The sequence below is a fragment of the Balaenoptera borealis genome (genome assembly GCF_965194805.1).
Source record: "Balaenoptera borealis genome assembly, chromosome: 12".
Taxonomy (NCBI): domain Eukaryota; kingdom Metazoa; phylum Chordata; class Mammalia; order Artiodactyla; family Balaenopteridae; genus Balaenoptera; species Balaenoptera borealis.
In genome coordinates, this window is record NC_138869.1 from 101,191,454 (window position 1) to 101,217,728 (window position 26,275).

General features: G+C 43.6%; 1 protein-coding gene across 4 annotated transcripts in view; it reads left to right on the forward strand.

Moving 5' to 3' along the window:
* NEDD9 (neural precursor cell expressed, developmentally down-regulated 9) overlaps positions 1–26,275 on the forward strand; it is a 291,241-nt gene that overhangs the window by 249,070 nt on the left and 15,896 nt on the right. For 3 of the 4 annotated variants that reach the window (XM_082344493.1, XM_082344495.1, XM_082344494.1), the window contains one exon: positions 15,168–15,614. The exons of the other annotated variant lie outside the window; for it this stretch is intronic. In XM_082344493.1, coding sequence (XP_082200619.1) covers positions 15,168–15,614 — 447 coding nt within the window. The remainder of the gene's footprint in view (positions 1–15,167; positions 15,615–26,275) is intronic. 4 annotated transcript variants of the gene reach the window in all.

Sequence of the window (26,275 nt, forward strand, 5' to 3'; positions counted from 1 at the left end):
GCTATTACTCCGGTGAATTTTTTTTTGGTTAGCCTATATCTAGTCTATTTTGATTGCACTGTATGTATTTCTATTTGTTCACAGAAAGGGTGCAGTCACTCTCATATGCACGTAAAGTTCCATTTCTTTTTAAAGGATTCCGTCTGAGGTTCTCTGACAGTAAATTGCGGGGGACTTCATTTATCAAGAATTTTCCCCAAGCTCCTCGGAACATACACAGCATGTTCTGGCTACTGGGGTTGGGGGCTATGCCTCGGTGGCCGTGGCTTGCTCGGGGAAGGCTTCCCTCCTGAGGGTCTGGGGGTGGGTTATCGCTGCTGTCTGCCAGGAGGGTAATTGGAGGGTGGGTGCACAGCTGTGTTTGAGCAGAGGCCCGAGGCCCCACCCACTTTGTGCAGGCCCAGGCCTGGTCAGTGCCCCACGGGCCCCGCCTGTTTGATCTCTAATAGCTGAGCAGCTTCTGTGGCTAGGCCAAATTTCTGTACCCTGTGTGCCTACATTAAAATGCTAAATTACTTATCTAGTCTGCCATTCAGCAAACTCATTCATGAATGTTCCAATTGAACGTTAGAGCAGGTAGAGCTTAGAACACAAGTAAGAAAACTGCATTCTGAAATTCAGATTCGTGCGTCGTGAATGAACATGGTAAAGTAGGTTAGGGAAACCAGAAAGTGTGTACTATGAAAAGCTTTCTAGGGGGCTTGGAAAATACTTTTATTTTCTCAAGGTGGCTTGAGAACATGTGATCGAGTGTCTTTGATTTAGTCAGCATGGTCATTTATAATCTATATAATTTCTGATTCTTTCCTGGCTTCAACATTTTGGTTTTAAATTTTTTATTCTCTTCTAAATGATGTGTTGCACACCCTCCAAATGAGGGACTCCTGCCCCCTGCCTCCTTTTTAAATCTTATGTGAGATCTATGCATTTAAAAGCACCAAAAGATGCTTTGAAAAAATTATTTGGTTACGTATTTATTTCTTAACTGAGCAAACCCATTTTCAGAGCTAAACGATTTACCTATACAGAGATCAGAGTCTTTGTAGAGCTGAAGATGTTCTGAGAACACCGATCTAGCAGGTTGCACAGTAACGAAGATTCCTTCAGCATCTTTTCCTTGCTGGAATATACATCAGTCCTCTTCTGAGAATTCATCAGTGGCTTCTACTCTGTGCCCCCCACTTCTAAAAAAACTTCCTCTCCACTTTTCAAGCCTCTTTGCCAATTCCGTCCCCTTTCATGCCCTTATGACCTCATCATCTCTCATTTTTTTCATTCAAGCATTCTTTATGCTTCTCTAATACCGACTTCTGTAGGGCTTGCCTCCCCACCTACACAGACGTGACACACTTAAAGCACATTCTGTACCCCCTACCTCCCTCCTCTCTTTGGACTCTGCTATGGGAAATCTTGGTCCCTTGCTGCTCCCGTTCATTTGCCCCTGTCTCTTTGTGCCTACGTGACTTGGTTCGTCTGTCACTTCCCACGAGTCAAGCCTCCTCATCCATCCACAGTATAAAAGAATCAGAAGCCTAAACCTTTGTCTCCCTGACTGTCCTATAATCCCTACAATAGGCTTTCTGTTTCTCACCTCTGCCCCACTCTGTTAGCACTACCTTACTCATTAACCTCTTTCAATCAAATCACTATCTAAATGATATTTGGAACTCACATAGGTTGCCCACTGGGGCTGTCCAGTTTTAGGTAAGCCCCACTGAATACGAGAGACTCACCCTCTATTTGTATGTAGAAGCAGATTGACAGACGAGTTCCTTGAATAAAAAGTATGATCCAGGATCTGTTGTGGCCTTGGGGGTGGGAGGCGGAGGTAGGGACTTGGCCTTCTGTGTTCTTGCAGTAGAGACAAGATAGAATATGAGGTTTGGGGAAAGGCATTTCTGTTTCCTGTGACTTGATGCTCTGTAACCTTGGGCAAGTTAAGCTCTCTGAGCCTCAGTTTTCTTATCTGTAAAATAGGGATAATAACTGCCTCATAGGATCGTTCTAAAGCCTAAGCAAGACATTTTCCATGGTAAGGTATTTACCATGGCTCCTGCATAATGGAAGTAGACAATGCTAGTCGGCCCCAGCTCTCCTTATATAAGTAGGTGCCCAATAGATGTTGAAAGGATAGTGTGGACTCAAGACTTGGTGACAGGATTATGTCAAAACCCCAGTCACTAGGTTAAGATAATCGAGTATTATTGAATATTCCATGGGCCTGGAGATGTCTTGCAGAAATGCAGATGGAAGACATAGGGATTTACCAGTACACCTCTGTCCCCACTTGCTAATATTTTAATGACTTGGCATCCTCATTGTTATTAATAAGATTTGATATTCCTGAAATTATAGGACCTTGCTCACAGTAGGTACTCAACAAACATTGAATTGAATGTTGAATTACCTATAATACTTACACAAATAGCCGTTAAAAGAGTCTCGCTGTATGGCATAGTGGATTTTGTTTCAAATCCCACTTTTGTTACTTCCTAACAGTATAATTTTAGGCAAGCTACTTCAGGTCTCCATTTCCTCATTTATAAAATGGCAGTAATAGTACCTGTCTCATCAGATAGTTGTAAGGATATAATATATGAAAATCATCTGTTTCTAGTACATAATAGGCATTTTTAAATGGCAGGTATTATATGATGCACCATAAGATACATATAATATATATACTCAGATACATAGGTGCAGAAGCATTATATACATAAAAATGTAAGAGGAAACCTTTGCTGCAATTGTTTATCCACAACAAAAATAGTACCGAGGGAAAGAGAAAGTCATGACTGTAAAAAATCAAAGGTGACATGCCCAGGAGGTGAGTGGGGCTCAGGGAAACCATATCCCTAGCCTACTGCCATCAGTTAAGAGTGATGGAGATGTAAAGTAAGAGGTGTTGGTGATATATTTTTAGATCATTTTAGGGTTAGAAAGAAACTTAAACAAATTGGTTTGAAATCCCAGCCCCTGGGACCATGGAATTACTCTGCAGTAACATATAGACTTAATTACCAAGGCTCCTTGCCAAGATAAACAAAACGGGGCCACTGGGAAGAAATCCTCTATTTCCAACTTAAAATGAAGAGAATAGCTACCAGTTACCTAGGCAATGGATGACTGCAAAGAGTATGGGCATGGAAAAGGGACGAAAAAAACACAAAAAAAACCCTGTTTATACTTTGTCAGCAACACCCCCTCCGTCTTATTTACTTTGAACATTCCAATCATCCCCCTGAGGGAATTCTTACTAGTTAATGAGGACTCCGCAGGCCTGGGGAACATTACAGCTTAGCTGCAAAAGACTGTCTTCCTGAGGAATCTTCATTTTAAGATAAATGCCTTATTGGTGACCTTTTCCACCCTCCACTGGAAAGAGTGATTCAGAAGGTAGACAATGTGATCTAGGTGAATTGAGGCATGTGCTTTGAGGAAGATGGAACAGGCACTCCAGAAAATACGAGTAGTGATGGTGTGTGACCGTGATTTTTCATGGTTGAGATGGAGGGTGGGACAGCTGATCATGGAGATAATGAAATTGCCAGTGGAATGTTTTCAAATACATATACTTGGGCCTCATCATGGACTACTAGATACAGGTTTATTCTTTTAAAAAAAAAAAAGGCTAGTCCGTTTCCCTCAATCTCTTCCCCAATTAGTTTAGCACATTAATTGTGCTAAATGGTATTTAGGTAGGTGGTGCATGAGCCTTATTCAAAGGCTGTCATTCATATGGAGGCATCTTATTTCTTTGCAGATCTTGGTGTGTATGTTGCAAACGAGAATTCCTCCTGGTAGTTCTAATATGTCAAGGTAATAGTTATAAGATGTTACCAAAAATGTTCCTTATGTGGAATGTTGATGTTTATGATTACCAGAAATAAAGACTGATCAACCATGAATATGTAAAAGTGCAAGCACTGCACAAAAACGTTTGATAGCTCATTTTGAATTTAATTCCTTTCTTTACTCTTTGTGTGTGGGCTGGGCGGGGGTGTGTGTGGGAGGGTGTTATTTGTGAAACTCAGTAGAAAGTTGCAACCACCAAAAGGCATAAATGGTTATGATTTGAACCAGATCTTTCTATTTAATTAAAGCAATATTTATTTAGACAGTACGATATGTCATTAATATTTTTCCTAATTTATGTTAGTTATGCTGTCTCTTGTATGAATTAGCCTTAATCTCATTGATTTGTGGTAGTCAGTTTGTTGCCCTTAATTTAGCACCTCACTCCCACAGAAGATGGGGCTGACTCAGGACTCAGCCTTCTCTGTCCCCAGGCTCTGTGCTCTACTGAAAGACTGAGCTGGGATTCCAACCCCAGCCCCCAGTAACCATAACAAGCAACGCCAGCCACTGGGAAGTCAGGAAAGTGGACTTGTAGACACTCCAGCCTTCTAACAGGACATGTCAGTGATCTGTCCATGAGTTTGTTGTTACTGTTTTTTGTTTGTCGTCATTAATCATCCAGGGTATGACTTAGAGTTAGCAGGAAATGGCTTGAATGGACCAGCAAGTGCTGCAGAGCCATCACAACAGCATTGGTAGAGCAAAATTTTGAAGTCTTTTTTCCCTTGAGTGCTCCTCTGGGTTAGAACTTCCATGTTATTCTCTGATTCTCCAATCTTTTCCACTCAGAGCTAAGTTCCATGAGCATCCCCTTAAATGGGGGGGAGGGTAAAGGAAGGGGGTGATGGGAACACAGTCAGCCCAATGGCATTCACCGTGAAGCTGGACTGCTCGACAGTCTCACAGAGGCCAGGATGCCCTTGGAATAGATCTCGTTTCCTTATGAAGATCGTCTTGTCAATGAGAGAACAGTCCATTGACTAAACCTAAGATTCTTATCAGTACTTACCTTTTTTTCTCCCAAATCCTAAATTCAGCCAAGGCAGATCCATTAGCAAGATATGTACTTGGATGCCTACCTTTTATTTTTAGTTTAAAATATATATCATTTCTGTAGGTATGTATCCATGTTTCACAGACCCAAAAATGGGACAGATGGTCTGACAATGGGAAGGATATTTGAAACGGGGACCGTCTTGGAAAGTTTAGGAACACATGGTCGTTCTAGACAGTCAACACGAGCTGCTTCAGAGATCAATCAGCCGTCAAAGGCATTATCCCTTTTGCCTTATGCCAGCCTTTTATCTAACTTGTTTTCAGCTTCTTGTCAGGAAATTATCTAAGAGGCTTTTTTAAAGTGGATTCCGGCAAATTTTTCATATTTACCTGTAAAAAATATTTACCACACGACATTTGCTTGTAAATAATGAGGCAGTCCTTTTCTTTCTCCTTGCAGGAGTAGGAATCTTTAGCAATGAAGGAAAGCCCATTTTGAAATACGGACTGTGCAGAGAACACCTGAGGGCGCTAGGCAGCGAGGGGGGATTGTGTTTCAATTGCTCTTGTTGAAACCTGGCAGGATAGCTCCGTGCCTCACAGCCTGCAGCGTCTGTATCAAGCCTCCCACCTCCCTTATTAAGATCTTAATTACAGATGCAGCTTACTTCATTGCTGGAGGGAAAGAATTTAGTTTCTCTGAACTGTGTCTGTTTTTTGGTGTGGCAGGTGTAATCATGATGAGATCATTTCTGGTTTGTTTTCTTTCCCCGGAGGAATTTTTTTTTTTTTGAGGGGGAGGAGTACAGTTCTTAAGACACAACTTCATGAGCTCATAATAGCGCAGTAATCATAACTGTGCTTTGATTTTACAGAGACCCTTTCTTCCCCATTTTGCAAATGGGGAAACAGAGGCGTAAAAGGCAGTGCTTTCATTGTCATTAGTCTTACAAGATGAGGACCAAGATTAGACTCTATTAATTTAACAGTGTCATGTCCATCCCTCTATCCGGGGTTTCTCCACCTCAGCACTATTGACATCTAGGACTGGATAATTCTTGGTAGTGGGGACTGTCCCTTGCATTGCAGGATGTTTAGCAGCGTCCCTGGCCTCTACCCACTAGATGCCAGTAACACACACACACACAGTGTGACAACCATAAATGTCTCTGAACATTGCCAAATATCACCTGGGGGGACAAAATCCCCCCTAGTGAAGAATCACTGGTATAATCTCCCCTACTTCCTTCTGCTTAAAAATAATTACCTTACTGGTTTTATGTAATAGAAGCACAAAAATACAATCATAAAGCTACTTGCCATAATTTTATCATGACCGAGGTTGGACTTAATGTTAACAGTTCCTAACCAAAAGGAAGCTTCCTCTTCTACGCTTAGCGCGAATTTGTTCAAGTGAATACCACAAAATACTAAGAAGCATAGTGTCTCACTAGGTCACATGTAAACCATCAGACCATCGCGAAGGCAACCTGAATTCTCTGAAGTCTTCCTTTGGCTTTATTTTCCTAATAGTCCTCCTATTTTATATAAAATATATAAATATATAAAATAGCTTTCTTCAGGGCCCAGTTCTAAATGCATGTTCCATTAATAATGGGCCTTGAAGAAAACTCTTTTATTCTCATAAACTGCTGTAGCATATGTACCTGTAGGAGCTTGTCTGTATCCCCAGCCACTAAACAATTTCATCAGTTTCATTTTGAGGTTTTCTTCTCCTCCATTTGCTTCTGCCATCTTTCCTCTCTCTTCTAGCTGAGAAGCTGCAGCTTCTAAAAATTCTTTCTTGGGACTTCCCTGGTGGTGCAGTGGATAGGACTCCACGCTCCCAATGCAGGGGGCCTGGGTTCGATCCCTGGTCAGGGAACTAGATCCCACATGCATGCCACAGCTAAGAGTTCGCATGCTGCAACTAAGACCCGGCGCAACCAAATAAATAAATAAATATTAAAAATTCTTTCTTGAGGCAACTCTGCAACTGCAGTGCTGACAGTATATGATTGTACACACCCTCTCAGCCAAGTGTGCGAATCCATTTTTTAAAACTCTTTGAGGACCTCACAAGTTAAGTAGGATAATAGCAATCAGGCACCGAACCTAGTTGAGGGGTCATCTAAAAGAGTTCCAGTGAGGGGTGACGTCCAAGTTACATCAGCTGGGTTCTGGCTGGGAGGCAGATGAGGGTTGCTAGTATGTGTACATATTGGCATTCGTGGGTTTAGATATAACTTCATACCTTGGGGGTTGCATACCTTGATGTAGAAAGATAAGATACATGGGAATGTAAAAATAGGAAGATCTTTCCCTTCTTTCAGATACTTTATTAGATGTTAGAACTTGTGTGTTTTGACTATTGAGAAATAATACAGTTTTTGGAAGATACTGTAATATTTGTGAGCTAGAGTCTCCTACTCCTTTATAACTTAATTCTCATTTCACTTCCCCAAGTACCTGGATGTTAGAGGGATTTGTCTAGACAGGCAAATAGAAGTGATTTGATGCTAATACTGTAATGTTGGCTGAAATCCAGATGGTTGTTTTACCATTAATAAACCTATCTTTTGGGTGAGTGGGTGTCAGGCCTTCATCATTATATGGCGCCTGTCAGATTTATCTAGGGACAGACCCTGAAAAGCGTTTGTGCCTGCCCCGTGTTTTTGATCCTTTGCCAATACACTATGCTTAAATCTATCAAAACCAGGCAACCTGGGACAAATGCTTATAAATTCTGGGGCTTAATAGCAGCATTACTAAATTCTAAGATGGAGAAGGTTCTCAGGAAGCATACCCTAGTCCAGTGGAAAAAAATCCTAGATTAAGAAGGGAACCAGATGCTAGTTCTGGCTCTGCTGCTGATGTAATAAGAGACCCTCTGGGCTGTAGAACAAGAAGACTGGGTGAGAGTGATCCCTGGGATCCCTTCGTAGTGTAATATTCTAGCCTAGTCGGTCTGGTCAAACCATGGGTGACTTCTGGTTCTAAGTATCCACAGAAACCTAGGTGTTCTCCCACCTTCTTTCAGACCGTCAGGAGTTACTCAAGAAAACCCCAAAGACCACAGAAGAGTGGAGAATTGATTTCTTAAAGACATATGTATTATTTATGATCATCAGAGTTGTGAGGAAAAACTAATTTATTTTTCTCACATACTATTAGCAATCAAATCCATCCTCCGCAAACGGCCAAGAAGCAATAGAAGTTGGCTGTGAGGTCACACATACGTGTGTACACGCACATAAAGAGGATGCCATGGCTAATGTTCACAAAGCTGGACCATCTTAGAGGATGTGAGGACTTGGGGCAAAGTAAATGACATGAATATTTAGACAGAGTCCAAGATACTCATGCAAGCTTTCTAACCACCATAGGGGTTTAGAAGCACTTTCCAGAAAATGAAAATCATTGGCTGAAATGTGGTCCAGGTGCTAAAGGGCCCTTTGGTGGCACGTGTTGGACACACCTCCCCGGGGGTCAGGAAGTATGCCTGGGAACCTCACAGGATGTCACCCTGCCTTTCTGTGGCCGGTTCAGATCACATAATGAAAAGTGTGTCAGATTGCAAGGGACAAATATTGCTGAGAAAAAACTTGGATGTGCTCTGCATCATATCTTCTAACTCCTAAACCTAAAAGCCTAGTGTCTACTACTTAACAATCTCCAGAGGATTCAACTCTTAAAAAAATTCACCATTCCAGATATCCAGTGTAAACCAAGTATTCCAAGAATCAAAATCCAGACACTTGTAGATATCCGTGTTTTCTGACTATGGCTGTGTCCTTCTCTGGGGAAATCCCGCATCCCCCTGTATCCTAAAGATGAGGGTAGGAGGAAGCCAAAGGGGTTGGATGGCCCTCAGACGGAAGCTGATTTTGTTTTAATTGAAGTAGATTTGATTTGCAATATTGTGTTAGTTTCAGACGTACAGCAAAGTGATTCGGTCATACATATATATATGTATATATCTATATTCTTTTTTTTGGATTCTTTTCCATTATAGTTTATTACAAGACACTATATTCAAGATCTTGTAATAAACTATAATGGAAAAGACCTAAGCTGATTTTTGTCGGCAGACAAATGTAAAAACACAGGCTCATTTCTTTCTCTTCCCCAGTGTGTCCTGAGACTGACCCTGCTGACGCTCATCCCTCAGCCACTTCCTTTGGGACCGATTTTCTTGACAATGGCCATTTCCTTCTTTACTGTGTGTGTGTCCGTGTGTGTCCCTGCCAGAGTCCAGGGCTAAAGTTTGGGGGATTGGGTACAGGAAAGCCACATTGTTGAGAATGTGGCAGCCCTGAGGCTTGGCAGGAGTTCCTGCATGATAAATATAGAATGAAGTAAAATAATAAGAGGAAGCTGGGCCATTGATGATGCTATCAGTCCGGTGGGGGAGGGGGGGGGGGTGACACACCAGACATTGTGTCTCATTTTTCTTCAAACAGCAGCATGAATGGTCATGGAAATTATGTCACACACCTCTCTGTATTTGGAATAGCAGATAGTTTCCCTGGCAATAGGAGTAATAAGCTTTCTTGACATTTTGATAGTAGTGGGGGGAAAAAAAAAGGGCAGGGAAGAGCAGGGTGGTGTGGAAACGATCATGTGACCTGGAGCTCTCTTTACTTGCTGTAATACTGCACAGCATTTTCTTCCCAGTCCTTGGGCATAGCCTGGGAACCAGGAACTGCAGAACCCAAACGTTCTGGCAAAGCATGAATGGTGCTCGGTCATCTATCGCCAGATGTAGGTTGCTACACGAAAGGGAGAAAAGGCTCTTACAGAGACCATTGTATTTAATCAGACGGGGATGGCTGGCTCCTCTTGGCCTTCCTGTTTGCTCAGTGGTTGTGGCACTAGATGCAGCTCCCCATCTACGTCATCATCCTGTTTTAACAGGGAGGGACGGGCCCTTTCCTGCTCGCCGTCTCCCACGTTCTCTGGCCGTGAGGCTTAGGTGACTTGGACATGCCATTTATCTTTCTGGTTCTGTTAGTTGATCTTCCCATGTCCATTTGAAAATTTCAACCGAATATCTTGCTGACATCTCTAGAAAACCATTTCACCCTCTCTGTAGAGAACCAGGAAATCAGAGTCCAGAATCCATTTCAATTTAGCAAACACTTAATGAGTGTATATTTTGTTTCACACACTGGTTCTGAAAATGCCAAAGAAAGAACAGCTTCCCTGAACTTAAGGAGTTCCCAGTCTTGAATGGGACGGTACAAGTCGTACTATAAGAAATACTATCACAGAGAACTAGAAAGGAAAACAATGAGATAGATTTTGGGAAGAGAACTCTTCTGGTGATGTGGAAGATGAGTTTGGAGGTGGGAAGAGGCTGAACGCAGGAAAACCAGTTGGGTAGCAATTGTCATACCTTCCCCCCGACCCCCCAAAAAAAGTTGCTGAGGACCTGAGCGAGGAGTGGCCGTGAGGAAGAAAAGCCAGGTCCCAGCTGACCGAGGTTCAGGTTGTGAAGTGACTCAGCAAACCTCTGAGGCTCTGATCTTGGGCGGCCTTATGCGTGCTGTTAACTGAGAGAGATCAGGAGAAAAGGGTTTTGCACTTGTTGAGTGAGAGGTGAAGATGATACTCATTAGACAACTGGAAATATGGGACTGGAGAGCAGAGGAAATATCGAGGCTGGAGCTGTGGATCTGAGTGTTACCTGCGTGTTAAATGCCATCGGCATGGATGAGATGTCCTGTAGAGAGCAAACTCAGAGAGACGAGAGATCCCTTTGGAACGTGACCACTAAAGGGACAGGAAAAGAAATTAGTCTGTGAAGGAGGAGGAAGATGAGCGGTCATGAGAACAAGGGAAGAGGGAGGACCGGACGTGGAATCATGGAAGCCGAGGACAGTTTCTTCTCAAAGATCGGGGTGGGGTCAATGCTAGAGGCTGCTACAATTAGGATCCCTCAAATAGGATTTGCGACTCTAAATGCAGATTTCCCATCCTAATTAGAACCACAGCTTTTGTAGCACATGCCTCTGACTTTATTCAGTACCGTCCTAATTCTGGAGCTGGAGACAAGAGCCCCGTGTTCTTAGCTCTGTGACCTTCTAGCCAGCTGACTTGGCAAATCGTTAACTTCTTGGGCCTCATTTTTCTCATTTGTAAAGTGAACGAGTTGAACTGTAATTGTTTGAAGTGCCTCTGGCTTTCAAGTTCTATGACCCAACTGTTTTGGTGCTTTGCCAAGCTCTAGCTGCATTTCTAACTGCCAGCCTCTGGAGGCTCACCATCCAGCTGGATATAGAATTACATAGCTCTCTTATCTTTCCTTGACGTGTTTCTGTGTTGACCTTTCCTGCCCTGGAGATAAATATCCCAGGGAGGGTGGGAGAAGGAGTAGGTCTTGAATAGACAAACTGCCTCTCCTGGGTTTTCGTAAGATGTTCAGATAATCACCTTCTGACTTTGTGGCCTTAAGGAATCACAACTCTGCCCTGAAGGAAAGGGTCCCTCCACCTAGTCCTAGCCAGAGAAATTAACTCTTCATCTGCCTGTGCACTTCTGAATGAGACGGTTTGTGTTCTGGTTGAAGTTAATTTTGCTGTTAGCTCCTTACTAAGCTCTTGCCTCAACACACCAAGTATTTTCAAAAGCCAAGCTCTTTACCCGTGTTATTCCGTACTTTCTGATGGATTGTACTCTTCTGGAATCTAATGAGATTTATCCATAATTTGTCCAGTAATAATAATAATAATATATTAATAATGTTATAATGATATAATATTAATAATATTGTGATGATATTAATATAATGATATATCATTAAAAATAATATAATTATATAATAATACTAATATTATTATATAATTATATTAATATAATTGCTGGTTATATTAATATAATATATAATAATATTATTAATTACATTAGTAATTTATTATTATTATTATTATTATTTTGTCTCAATGTCTCTTGAATGCAACCAGTAGTTTCCTTATTGTTGTTTATAGGCAAATACTCAACCAGAGGTTGCAGTGACCAGAACTCATTATCAATTCAGAGAAGTACTGCTTCAAGATACAGTTCCCCTCAAGTGTAATTGTGAGCAAGAGAAATATCAGATGTGTATAAAAATATGTATAATAACAACATTAGAATAGGACCAACCTTTGACTGAGAACTGTGGAGGTAATCTGCTAGGGAGCTTAAGATCAAAGCGCCATCAGCACATTAAATAAATAGTCATATCTTCCCAAGTCTCCCGCGATGTTAAAGTACTTGACTTGAATTAACTCCCTGAATCCTCAGTGCAAACCCAGGGCATAGGTATGCTTTCCTCATTCTCATTTTACAGATGAGGAAGTTAAGGTGCCAAGGGAGAAGTAACCTGCCCACGTCACACAGCCAGGACCCCAAACCCCAGGAACTGATTTATTCCATAGACGTGACAAAAAGAATTGTCACCTTCAGAGCTTTACTGTAAAATGGAACGGAGCCCAGTTAGGAGGACATTGTGTAGCAGAGCTAAGGTGGCTTAGAGTTCTGGAAAGAGAACTGAGCCAAGAGACCACAGTTCTCTTCCCATCTCTGACTCCACCGGTGTGGCCTTGGGCAGATGATAAACCGCCCCCCACCCCAGATCTGTTTCCTCATCTGTAAAACAGGGAGGTCAGGCCCAGGTGTTCTCTGAAGGTCTCAGGATCCGTAACCTCCTGTGTGGGAGAGTGGCTGGCTGTAGACATCGGCCCCCTGTAGCTGGCACAGATATTAAATAACTTATTCCCATTCACCCGAGGCTGAGAATAACTCTCAGCATGTGAGGTGTCAAGCTGGCACCGGGTGCTTCCACTAGCAGCCATGCCAAGCTCTCTGAATCCCAATCTCTGGGAGTGGTGGGGAGGACAGCTAGTCAGAAATCACCTTGTGATCATCTTGTGCCTCCACAAGAGGCTCTCCAGGTTTTCCTGGAGAAGCAGCTCTGGAGGCCTGTCTAGAAACAGTGTGCTGCTTAGCTGGTGGTGGGAAGGTCACTGGGACAGGAGATAAAGAACATCCAGAACAGCCTTCGTACAGGGATTTCTATCTGCCTCGAGTTGGGCATGGTCTGGGGCTCTACTTCAGTGCTTGATGGAGCTCCGTGGATGTGACCCAGCTCCGAATGCCTGGAGCTCATGTATGCTGATGAGGTCTGTGGTCCTTCATCTTCTACTGTTTTCTGTTTCTTATCTTTCCCTTCTTGGTAGCCAATATAATCGCACAGCTCTCCACCCTCGGCTCCCACAGGACTGGTCCCACCCCCATCACTTCTGATTTCACCTCAGGGCCTCCTTACCAGCCATTCCCAGTTGTTGAATGGGCCCCAGAGAAAGGGGTGGAGACCAGAGCCGGCAGCTCTCCTCCTGCTCTATCATCACAGTACAACTTGGGTGGAGTAATTTCCTTCTGATCATTTAGGTACAAAGGACCAGCATCTTGTCTTCTTCAACTCGATGACTTTTCTTTCAATAACGGAACACCCAAACGATGGAAGAAGAGAAACAAGGGATTTTAGGATTAGGACACATCCTTAACTGGTTCCTCAAACCAGGATACAGTGCTGTATGGTTTTATCTTTCAGTATGTGGACTCTTAATTGTTAGAAGGAACACAAAGCTTCCTAGAATATAGATACTAAGTAAAACGTTCACCTGGAACATGAGGCCCTCAGTATCCCTTTAGCTTCCGTTACTGCTCACCTGTCCACATCATAGACTTCCTGGATCAGAAAACTGTCAAGAACAAGGACGTCAACCTTATTCTTAAGGAGCATCACCAGGCTTCCTGGGCGCTGAGCTCTAGGGCTTTATCTCCTTTCCTCACTCACTAAGAGGACTGTGGCTAACAGTAAAAGTAGGAGCCCCCCCCCCAGCTGCTGACTGGGAGCAGACCCTCCCATGGCACAGCGCCTGCACAGCAGAGAACCAGCCCACCGTGCGAGCCCCGCGGTTACGGGGCGGAGTACAGGGGGAGATGATTAACGGATGTCAGTGATAAAGGAATGAAAAGCATGAAGCTGAAAGATCGAATGCACATTTTCAGAGAAGAAAACAGGGGGCAGAAGTCCAAACAACAACAGCCCCGAGTGCCACGAATGTGGAGTCACAGCACACTGCGTCCAGTCAGCGGTCTTTTCTCCCACAAGTGACCATCATCACAGTGACACCTAGTGTGCCCCAACTTTACAGCGAGGCACTAGAGAGATCACTTTGAGTTTTCGGACGGCTTGCTATGAATTTACAACATTCCCCAACTCCTCTGTGTGCCGGGAAGGAGCAGGCATGGGGTGATGGCTGCCATCGTGCTGCGAAACGTGACTGATGCCAAGAAATGAAATCTTTGGAGCCTTTGAAAGGCTTCCAAGAATGTCAGCATGTACTGCCTGCCCGCTCTCTGCTGAATGCCTACTTTGGCTGTCTGCTTAGTACTGAAAGTGCCAGACAGGCCTTCACACAAAGAGAGAAAGTGTTTGGGGCCCATGAAAGGGGAAAGCAGAGCCTTTCCGATGTGAATGGTGAGATTCAAGAAGTAGGAAATAAAGTGGCAGGGTGAGGAGGGGCCCTCAGGAAAGGTAGGAATAAAAGACCAAAGAGGAAGAGATTACGTATCTATCTACCTACGCGGGGTAACTTCTTTGTAGCTCCCCACGATCAAATCTGGAGATGTAGACTACCATCACACTACATTCCGTGCTTGATTATCATGGAAAGATCACTTGCTTGTAGATTCTCCCCGTATCCAAGGACCTCTTGATCAACTGAGAATAAGAATTTTTAAGCCCTGCCAAGGCAGAGATCAGTGTACCTCTGTTTCCATTTTAACACTGAATATCAGTGCCATTTGTGCTGTTTGTTATTGGGGATTTTCTTTGACTCGTTTTACCTCCAATATATTACCAAAATAAGAGATGTCTGTTGTAGTGCATCTGAATATCTTGGAATTTTTTATTCCTTCGACTGGGTTTAAGAAAGAAAGAGGAATGTTTTGTAGAATGAACCGTTCTCTAAGCCTTAGCCACGCTACTCGTAACTCCCTGGGCACAGCACGTACTGCTGGAAGAAAGCTCTCCGCGGCGTTCTGGGCTTTTCCAGGGAGGCGGTCTGATGTCATTGGTGGCAGACACAGTGTGTCTGGATCTGTCTTCTGTCTGCACCATCTGTTTTTCTCCTTACAGGCTATTGTTCAGATTCTTCTCTTCTCTCCAGGAAGTGTGCCTCTCCATAAGAGCATGGGCTTTAGGTGTTAAAGGGACTGAGCTACTATTCTAACGTGAGGTCCCTCTGTTCTTTCCTTCCTAGAATCTTATGGCAAGGGCCTTATACGACAATGTCCCAGAGTGTGCTGAGGAGCTGGCCTTTCGCAAGGGAGACATCCTGACTGTCATAGAGCAGAACACAGGAGGACTGGAAGGGTGGTGGCTCTGCTCCTTGCACGGTCGGCAAGGCATTGTCCCAGGCAACCGGGTGAAGCTTCTGATTGGCCCCGTGCAGGAGACCTCCTCCAGTCAGGACCCGCCGACTTCTGGACTGATGCACCAGCCCTTTGGCCAACAGAAGCTCTATCAAATGCCGAACCCCCAGGGCGCCCCTCGAGACACCATCTACCAAGTGCCACCTTCCTACCAAAATCAGGGAATTTACCAAGTACCCACTGGCCACGGTGCCCAGGAACAAGATGTGTATCAAGTCCCACCATCAGTGCAGAGAGGCATGGCGGGGGCTAATGGTCCCCACTTAAGTAAAAAGGTGAGTGAACAACAGACTGGATTTTTGTTCTCACTTAATTTTTTCCACTGTACTCAAAGCGTGTGTGTGTGTGTGTGTGTGTGTGTTCGCGCTCCTAAAATAAGAACTTGGAGCTTCCAAGAAGTACATCAGAGAAGTAAGTATATCTTCCAAGAAGTAAGAATATCTAAGTACCCTAGCTTGGGTATTATTTTTCCATTCATTGGTCAGCAAAACGCCCACCCTGTGCCAGGTAATGTTGATCCGTCGCCATTATGGGTTCCCGAGCCATGCCAGGCCATAGTGTGTCATCAAGTGTTTGTCTCCAAATTTCTGATAGACCTGCTTCTAGACCTGGACTCTGCACTCAGTTTCCAGTCTTTTCTCTTTCTCCCTTGAGTGGTACAAGGCACCACATTTTGCACAAGCACAATGAGGCAGCAAGGACTCTCCTTTCACCAAAAGCTGAATCATGACCCCACTGGCCTGGCTGCACAAAGAACCCACCAGAAGTAGAGGCAGCAAGGAAGGTGGGAGTGGGTCATGCCAACCAACTTGTTCTGGAGAGTTGTCAGCTTCAAGGGTGACTCATTTAAAACACGTAGACTAGTGAATTTAGAAAAGAGCCATCCTCTTGTCCTTCGAGTCATTCCTATAATAATACCTGAGGTCGTGGGTGAATATAGTGGGGCTAGGGTATTTAGGAAGGCATCATGTCAAAAAAAAAAAAAAAAAGGAAGGCCCTCTTCAGCACTCTATATAATTCCACATGCCATAACAATTTGAGATAAGTAGAAAACCGATTTAATTTCAAGCATCTAGTATATTTTCAATGCTTGTGATACAGTGATGACTTCAAGAGTGAATCTAGCCTCCATGATACTTAGGCTGTAGTAAGGAGACATAAGCAGACACTGAATGTCAGGTGGGGAATTGTGCTGTGAAGAAAATGATACCAGTGAACTTGTGGAGGGTAATGGCCAACACAAAGGTGATGCTCTTGGAAGCATTGCAAGGGAGGGCTTTTCTCTTCAGTTTGCTGGCAAATTCCAAGGGCCTACAATGGGTCCAGTGAGGTTTGCTATTAAGAAGGGGCTAATTTAACAGAGTAAGAAAAGATCCCTGAATCACAAGAGGAAAGATACAGTTGGACGCCAGAAAGAGCTTGTTGATGCTTAGAACATGACGTATACATGTGCCCTGCCTTGCGAAAACCTAATACAGAGTTTGAATTTACAGTCCCAAGTAGATTATGGAATATCTATTTGCGTGATAATGGAATCCTCTGTTGGAAAAAAAAAAAAGGAGGAGGTGAGTTACTGTCGGATTCCTTAAATAACAAAGCCACGAATGTATTTTCAAATCACCTTTTATACAAAACCTGTGTTTTACAAAACACTGCTCAAGAGCACAGGTGTTACATAAGCTGAGTGTATAAACATTAGGAGGGATTCCTCAAGAAGTTAACAGTTTTCCGACTTGTATTGCCTGGAACAGTGATCCCTGTCTGGGGGTCATAGACTGCGCCCGTGACCTTTCAAAGTCCTTCTTACCCCAGGGATTTTAGATTCAAAGGGAGAGTCAAACCAGGCCTCTATCTCCAGAGCGAAAAAGAACAGTTGAAAGGTGTGACTATAAATAAATAACTTCTCTCATTCTTAGCCCCGGTTGTGTGCATCTTAAAAATAGCCCTCCCTCATCGGAGCTGGTGTGAGGCAGACAGGGGAGGCCAGCACAGGAAGTGCTTGGCTGAAAGGTGGTGGGGTCTGAGCTTTCATCACAGTTTATTTTGGCAGGAAGGTGACATGTTTTTCTTTTTAGACTCTACCTTTTTAGTTCCAAGTCTGAAAAGTCTAAAACTTCGGACTTCTTCCCATGTCATTTGCTATAACTGTACTGCAGGTTTGTTCCTGGACCCTTGATCCATTTAGAGGGGAGAGAGTTTGACACACCTTCCCTTGGATGGAGGTTGGAGTGCCGGGGTTACCACTGGGCACTTGAACTCAGTGTTTTTGTTTTTGTTTTTAATTCTAAAATCAGTGGAAGGTTTTATGTTTAGCAAGAGGTAGGTGGTTCCTGTAGGGGGAAGCCAGCTTCCAGAAGGGCGCTCTGCCAGCCCTTCCAGGGGATGCCACAGACCTGGGGGAGGCTTGACCAGAGCTCAGGGGTAGGCAGTGCCCCGTGTGCTGAGGTTCGAGCCGTCGGGGTCTGAGGTGGTACCGTGGTGAGGCAGGAGGGGACGGTCCTGGCTCTTCCCTGCCAAACACCGTGTTCTCTAGGACACCCGACCTCACCCTGAGTCATCTCAGTGCCCCTGGGTCTCAGGCTGCCGCCTCTATCCTGTCCACTGGACCATTGGCTCATGCCCCATGGGAGTGGGTGTGCCCTCTTCTTTCCTTTCCTCTCCCTCTCTTCCTTCTTTCCTTCCTTTCTCTCTCTCTCCCACACCCTTTTTTGCTTTCTTTCTCTCTCCCCCTTTCTTTCTTCCCTCCTTCCTTCCTTCCTTCCTTTGTAGTGGAGATGGCTTGGCTGCTGACAGGTGATTTTAACCTTCTGAGTAAAAACAGCTGCTTTAAAAACTTCCATCAACGTCTCCCTCTGTGAGGTTTCTGACTCAAGACCTTCTCAATGGGTGAGAATCATACTAATGACTTAAGCCAAGGCTCCAAGGGTTAATCTCAGTACAGGGGGGATCCGGCAGGGTTTTTTTTGAGTTCTCATTGTAGTAGTTTTGCTGACTTACTAAATAGCCCCATACCCATTTTTCTCTTTTAATTTCCCATCTGTAAAATGATGGTGAACCCAGAACTGGACATTCCTGGTAGCTTACGTCATAGTCCTTAAAAGCTATTATTAAAGGAGAGAAAGAGGAGGCGGTAGAATCTTGTTCTGAATCACTAAAGTGTGGTTCTAAAATTTTAGGGAACATAAGAATCACCCAGAGAGCTAGAGAAGGTGAGTTGAGATGCAGATTCCCAGGCCTCCCCCAGATTCTAGCCCCAGGGCCGGGGAATCTGCATTTTAGTAAGCTCCTGGGATGGTTCTGGGGGAGATGGTCCAGCACTGCACTTTGAGAAGCATTGTTACAGGGCCATGAAGGGGGTTGGATATGTTCCAATCTGTGATTCGGGACTTTCCACAGTTAAAGATTCCCTTGATGTTGCTACAGACTGTGGGCTTCAGAAGTTTTATCCACCACAGTTTTTTCTACTAATGAATCACATAGGGGGAAAAAAGACAGTGAATTCTGCCTTGTATCACTCCAACTTTGCTGTCTGGGAAACTCCAGCCCCCACCCACCTTCTTGCATCCCATCCACGTAAAATGAGATTCATCACTTATTAAATCAGTGGTTAGAGAGAGAAAGAAAATCATATAATCTCCACCCTTTCCTGAAACAAGAAGACAGCATGAGGATTGTGAAAAGAGCCTCGGCTCTGGGGTGAGGTCGACTCCTGGTTCTGTTTCTTTGGTAGCTGTTAATCCCTTGGCAAGTAACTGAACTTCTTTAGACTTCAGTTTCCTCATCTGTCAAATGGGAATAATCATAGCTATCTCCTAGGGTTGCTGTGAGAATTCAATGAAACACTGTATAGAAAGGACCTGGCACAGAGTTTTGCAAAGCAGGGGCTTAAAAAAATTAGTGCCCCTTGCTTTGTTTTTCTTTCCTTTCTCAGAGTTTATTTGGAACTGATCAGCCCTGTTTGTGTTTCATACGCTGCACTGAATAGGCAACTACTTTATTGCTAGCATATATGCTGTTCTCTTTGAGTGTGTGGCTCTCTCTTTGGTTCTCCAGAAATTTTGTACAGGGTGGAAAGAACTCTCAAAGTTATCTGGAAACCATATACACTGACACCTTGACTTAATTTCATTGGTCTTTTTCACTCTGGGTTTTGTGTGCAGGGCCGTTTTATCCATTAGGCATTGTGGGCAGAATGCCGGAGGTCTACGAGAACATTGGAGCACTGAATAAAAAGTCTTGGCTCCGAAATATGAAACACAAAAACTGCAAAATAGAAATTAATAAACGTTTAGACAAACGTGCCGGAAACAACACGATGTCAACCTCATTAATTGTTACATTTAGATGTCATAACTATTTCATTACATGTGAAAACAATTTGTAGGTTAGATTTTTCTCACTTTGCAAAGACTTCTAAATATGCCTGTGATTGCCAAGAACTCACAGGCATTTCTAAATTAAATGAGTTACTCATAGTCCAATAATTTGAAAAGCTGAATTATATTTTTAAGAAGTGTCCTCGATTTTTTAAAGGCAAAATTGTAGTTAATATGGGACTGTGGTTTGGAGGGGACGATTTAGACCCAAACTTCAAAAGCATAAGGCCTACAAAGGTCTGAAAGAGCTTAATTTCTCTACTTCAAAGATCAAAACCTGCCCCCTGACTTCATCCATTTTGTGCCTGATCTTCACAGGGAATTATGTGTGTTTCTCCGATTATTCTTTGGACTTGTCGCTTTTATTCTAACTGGCGGAATTAGATTTGCTTTGCGTCCTTCTGAAGATCAGTTTGGGGCTAAATTATGAATTCCATTCAGGCAGGCAGAGGCCATGGCTGTCTCTTTACTGCTATAGGCCAAGCTCAGAGCAAACCATCAGCACACAGATAACAGCCAACGAGTGAACGCACAGGCGGAAGCGAGAAACGAAGCATTTAATTTGAGTTGACCTTTAAATAAGCTGAAAAGTGGTTCTGATCTTATCACCCCTTCACCATCACACACGAGTCAAATCCCGTGTCCAGCTCATTAGTCTGTTATGACATATGTCAGATTTTACATGGTCATTTTCCCCCAGAAGGGTCTTGGAGAGTGTCACCATCTGTTTTCTGAAATGTTAACTCTCTGTTCACAACAAATGAGCATCCAAAGCATGATGTCACGTTCAACATTTCTGAGGGCCTAACTTTTATGCATTTTGCCAAATTTAGACAACAAGATTAGTTAACACGTCTATAGTCATCTAAAAAGGAGAACCACACTTTTCCCACTGAGGAACAGTGCTTCCTTTACCTATGCTATTATGTATCTACTGCCTTTCCTCATCTGTGCTACCTGTGAACTCCTATTCATACTTTAAAACCCATTTCAATGTTCATCTCCTCTGTGAAGCTTTCTCTGCACCCCAACAGTTTCTCCTGCCTCTGTGGTCCCAAAATATGTTGTAATTTCACTTAATCTCAAGGGAGCTCACAGGCTCATTAAAACTTCAATGGCCCACATTTATAGTGTGTATGATGGACTGGGCAAGTACTGCTTCGGGGGTAGCACTCAGTAAACTCAAGTAACAGTAAGATTTATCTAAACCCCATGACATCATCTTTAAAGACCATTTCCTACCTTCCAAGGTGAGACATAGCCAAATATTGGCAGGAAATGATTCAAAGATTTTAACCAGGTCTTCCAGGCCCATTCCTTGAAAGGTAATATAAGAACCATAAATAGTTTATGCTACAATGTTTGTGCCTTCTTAGACACTGAGTCATCATAAATTACACACACGCGCAGGCACACACACACCCAAAGCCATTGGTTAGGGAACTGAGGACTTCCTTTATTGGGATGTGAAGCATTGTGAAATCTGGTTGCCCAGAACAACACTCCTGTACCAGCAAACCAACTGCTATATATTAGCAGAACGATTTGTCTGCCGGCAAGTAAAAATAGATTAAGAGGAAATGAAAGCTCCCAGAGAAGATAAACTCTGACTTCACCTCACATTCCTTTGTTCCCTTCCTACACACACACACACACACACACACACACACAAAATCATACACACACACCCTCAAAAATACTGCGGAGAATCAGAGTTTGACAGGGCAGAGGGTACCTCCAGTTTCTTCACTTATAAACTCAATAAAATATGACCCTGTTCCAGAATTATGCATTCCTATATAAAGATAATCCTGATTTAAATGAATTTTTTTCCTCGGTACCATGGCTCTTTAGTGCATGCAGAGAAGTGAATGTTCTCCTAAAATCTCCACCCTCAAGAGTCAAGATAAAATTTAAATACACAAAATTCGAGGTCCTTGAGCATTTCAAGGGCTCTATGACCTCACTTTAAAAAGGAAAAGTATCTCTTCCCAGTTAAGTCACCCAGGCCAGTGGAATGAGCAAACCATAACACCTCCTTAGAAATGAACAAAGGTCTTTTTTGTTTGGTCAATGCCAAGGCCTTCAAACTCGGTGGCAATTGCTTATAAAGCTCATAGATAATGCGTATTTCTAGGAGCGATTTAGTAACTTCTTACAAGCTCAAAACGAAGCGAACAGAGGTAATCTTCCTTCCTCCCTGAGTGATTTCGTGCTAAGTGACTGTGCTTATCAGAGAGACTGGGTCAGCATCACGCATAGTGTGCTGGCTGGCTCAGTAGATAATGCTCTATTTGTGAGGGGGAGAAAAGAATACGGAATTTTGGTGATTTGACTGTAAAACTGAGACTTACTATTGGTTGAACGCACTTTTAGAAGCAGACTTGTCTGAGTCCCTTGTGCAAAATGCAGAGCTGGGCGCCTTCTTAAATAGCTGTGCCGTGAGCCTCTTTGTCCAGGTTCCCGTCCAGAGAGGCACCCTGCTCCTGTCTAAGGGGCACAGGTGTGACTCACTCGGGACGTGTATGTCTCCCTTCAAAGCTGTGATTCCAGCAACGTGTGAAGAGCACCAAGGAGTCCCATCTTTAAAGGGACCCCACAGTAGATCAATTTTTGAAGCCAAAACAAATCCCTTAGCAAGGCCATAATCACATCTGATTTATTTGAATAATTTTTATAATACTTGCTTTTCTTTTTTTTTTTTTATAAATAGAAATCCATTTTAAATTTATTTATTTTATTTATTTATTTTTCGCTGCGTTGGGTCTTCGTTGCTGCGCGTGGGCTCTCTCTAGTTGTGGTGAGCGGGGTCTACTCTTCGTTGCAGTGCGCGGGCTTCTCATTGCAGTGGCTTCTCTTGTTGCGGAGCATGGGCTCTAGGCATGTGGGCTCAGTAGTTGTGGCTCATGGGCTCTAGAGCGCAGGCTCAGTAGCTGTGGCACACGGGCTTAGTTGCTCCGCGGCATGTGGGATCTTCCCGGACCAGGGCTCGAACCCGTGTCCCCTGCATTAGCAGGTGGATTCTTAACCACTGCGCCACCAGGGAAGCCCAATACTTGCTTTTCTTAAAGCATGGTGTGCTTAAACCAGTTATTTCTCAGAATAGTTATGCGTTTTCATGTTTCAGCATGTTATTAAGCTACTCACTTCTTTTAAGAATCGTTTTAGAGCTAAAGTGGGGTGACTTGCAGGTGCCTTTGAGCTTGGTTGCACGTTAGGGGCGTTACGTGCATAATCTCATCTAATCCTCCCAACAGTCTCATAAGGTGTTCGTCACAGCCTCCACTTTACAGGGGAGGAATCTGAGGTCTGAGAAGTGAACTTGCTGAGGGACATACCTCTAGGAAGAGGCAGGATTGATATTTGAGCCCACGTCTGTCTGACTCTGAAACTAATGACTTTTACATCCCAGCTAATGGTTGATGTTGCCAAGCCCTAAAATAAGAGGGCATATTTAAACACTTCATGAGCAATTCCAGCTCACCAGAACCCTGCATGCTAAAAAGCATCCTGTTGGTCAGAAAGAATGAAAGGCACTGCCAAAGGCTCCCACCTCAGATCCAGAGCATAGCCTCAATGCTGAGGGAGTCTGAGCTAACGACCAAGGAGATGCCCGCCACCCGGCTGCAGTCACTTGCTCCAGGGCAGGCTGACCCTCAGAAGGCCTGAACGGGTCATCGAGGTGCTGTAAAGACCGTGGTACCAACGTACTGCTACGGTGGCTTTCTCTGCCATTGGAAACACCGTCTTTTCAAATGACTTCACATTGCTCCAAGTGAATAACTTCATTTAACCAGATACAGTCAAATCTCCCAGAACTGGCTTGCCAGTGTGAAAGGGACACCCCCAAAGCATAAGATACCCAGATTTCAAGTTTTGCCTCTCAAATAAGGAAGTAACTTTCTTTAGGAGTATTTATTTGTGAAGTTAATCTGTCTCACTGTGTAGCCTATAAACACTGTGTAGCCAACATGGCACTGGAAGGGGGGGCCCTGATGGGCTGCTGGACCCCACTAACCGAGGTGCTCCTTCACACCCCTGTGGTCATCGAGCTGAATAACCTCTGAAACTTTAGTCCCCTCAACTGTGAAATGGAGAGTAGGGTTGGATTATCGCTTAATGGTCTTGGCTAAAATTTTATGACCCAGACATCCTTATCTGATTCTTTCCCAGAGTCACTTGAAAAGTTTAGTAAAACGACTTGGCCTCAAGATTCTTAAGAAAGAAGAAAAGACACTCAGGCGTTGATGTAAATTTCAGTTGACCCCTACGTTTTGGCATATCCTTCTTTTACCTTCCTTTAGGGTCCTGTCCACCTTTCTATCTGGAAACCGCAGTCTCCTTTAGAGGATAGAACCATGTCTTAGAAAGCAAGGAGCAGGCAGGAGCACGGGAGAGGGGGGTCAGGGGTGCTGAGCGGGGGGCCGCAGAGTTCGCGGACTTGGTCCCATACATGAGAACCCTTCCGGGGAGCGCCTCGTTAAAAACTCTCCTCCCTGCTTTGTTACCAAGAGCTAAGACAGTGTGTCATCCTGGAACTCGTTTTCTGCCCATTTTCCTCTGTTTCACCCTCTCGGCTTGGGTGAGACCCTTGATGGGTCTGATGCCTCTTTAAGCGACAGCCCTGCCGCAGCCTTGGGTCAGCGCCATTCAGAGCTGGCACCAAGTTCTGCCGTGTGAGCTGTTTGCTCCATCCTCCATCATGTCGTTTCTCCCAGTTAAGTCACAGCGTCTTTCCTGTACCTATTTAGGAGGAGACGATACCCATAGGCATCTGGGTGCAGAAATTCTCATCCCTTTCCTCTTTCCATAATCACATCCCTTTAAGGCTGTCTGTGGGCACCTCTCTAAAATCCAATTCAAAAATCTAGATTTAGTGCTTAGTGGTTTGTTGAATTTATTTGGACAAAAAAAGAACCAAAATGCTCGTGCCTTTTATAGTTTTCACTCAAAGAACATTTCGGTCCATGAGATATAAAAAAATGGCTGTGCTGTGCCCACCTCTGTCCCGGGCTGTATTCAGCTTCGTCCAGAGAAACACCTCAAACACTTGCAGAATCCAGAAGTCATTTCCCATCATGTTCTTTCATGTTTAAACGCTTCTAGCTGCTCTTTGGCGCTTGGTCACTCCATAACTAAATATTGCTTTAGCACTTGCTACACAAAGAGCTTCCTGAAAGCAGCAGGGGAGGCATGCTGGAGGCCTGACAATCGGGGCACTGTTTGTATGGAGTGGTTTGCCGTCCAAACGCTGTGTCAAAGGAAAGTGACCCAGGAGCGCCATTCCACCTCTGAGCTTTCAGCTGTGACTTTTTCCTCATTTGAAAAAAGAGCCTGGCAGTGATTTAGACGTGGCTAGCAAAAGGCTACATTCTAGCATAAAATCAGACATCAAAATGTCTTTGAAGGAAAGTAAATCACCTCCCAAAATACAGGGGAAGAAATCTTGATGAGCACGAGAGAAGCAGTAGGAAGGGTTAACGGTGCTTGGGGCCCATGAGGGTGTATTTTTAAGGCCGGGCTCAGTTTTTGTTACATTGTTGCTATAACAAGTAAATAAATGGGCTCACTGCTACACCCAAGTGCGGCAGAAAGAATTTATAGAGAATTAATAAATCCAGTCAGAGAAAAGCAACAAGTAATCTTGGATTTGAAACAGACAAACCTCGATAACTTTGCAGTTTCTGGAAATGGGATCCAAGTTCTAATGAGCAGTCGCTGATAATTCTGATGTTTCTTTTCCTAGGGTTTTCTTTAAAGGGAAAGGGTCACACAGTTCATGGGCTTTAAGACAAAGAGGTTCTTATAAGATCGAATAAATACTGTGGTGGCTCTGTTAATGCTTTTTAAGGGCATTTAAGTGAAATAAGTCCTTTCCAACAGGCAGTTTTAGAAATCAAAATACTCTTGTTAATGTACAGGTCCCAGAGATAGTATAAATAAAACTGGGTGTCAAGGAATTAAAGAAAGACAGGAAGCAATGTAATTTTACTTTCCACATTATGTCTAGAAAAATGCAAAAGATGGCTGCTAATCAGTGAGGCCTACTTTTGAATTCAGATGATCTTAGGTGCTGTTAATGGCGAGGTTATAAATCTGTACTGTAATCATTATGGCACAGTGGCACTTTTTAACTTCTCAACAATTACCCATTACATTTCCTGAGCACCACCTGGGTTGCCCAGTTCTTGAGTAGGCCTTAGGGCAGAACACCAGGAGCTGGTTACACACATTCCTGCTCTGCCGGATTCATGGGTAAACTCCACTGGGCCATTATCGAGGCATTACCTAGATATCAGAAGCAAAGGATTGTGTAATTCACACCATTCCTAATGTTGCTTTGGATTGTAGAGACTTGCACACAATTAAATCATGGGATACAGAAACTGAAAAGAGTGACAAAAGATTCCTCCCTACCCCTCCAAGTGGGATTTCTTATTACTTTTTAAAATTTTGTTAAAATTATAAAAAATTCTATTTTTACGATTTTGAATTTTTTTTTGATACGTACATACATCCAGTGTAGAACTATGAATGATAATAATACACTAGAACAGGAC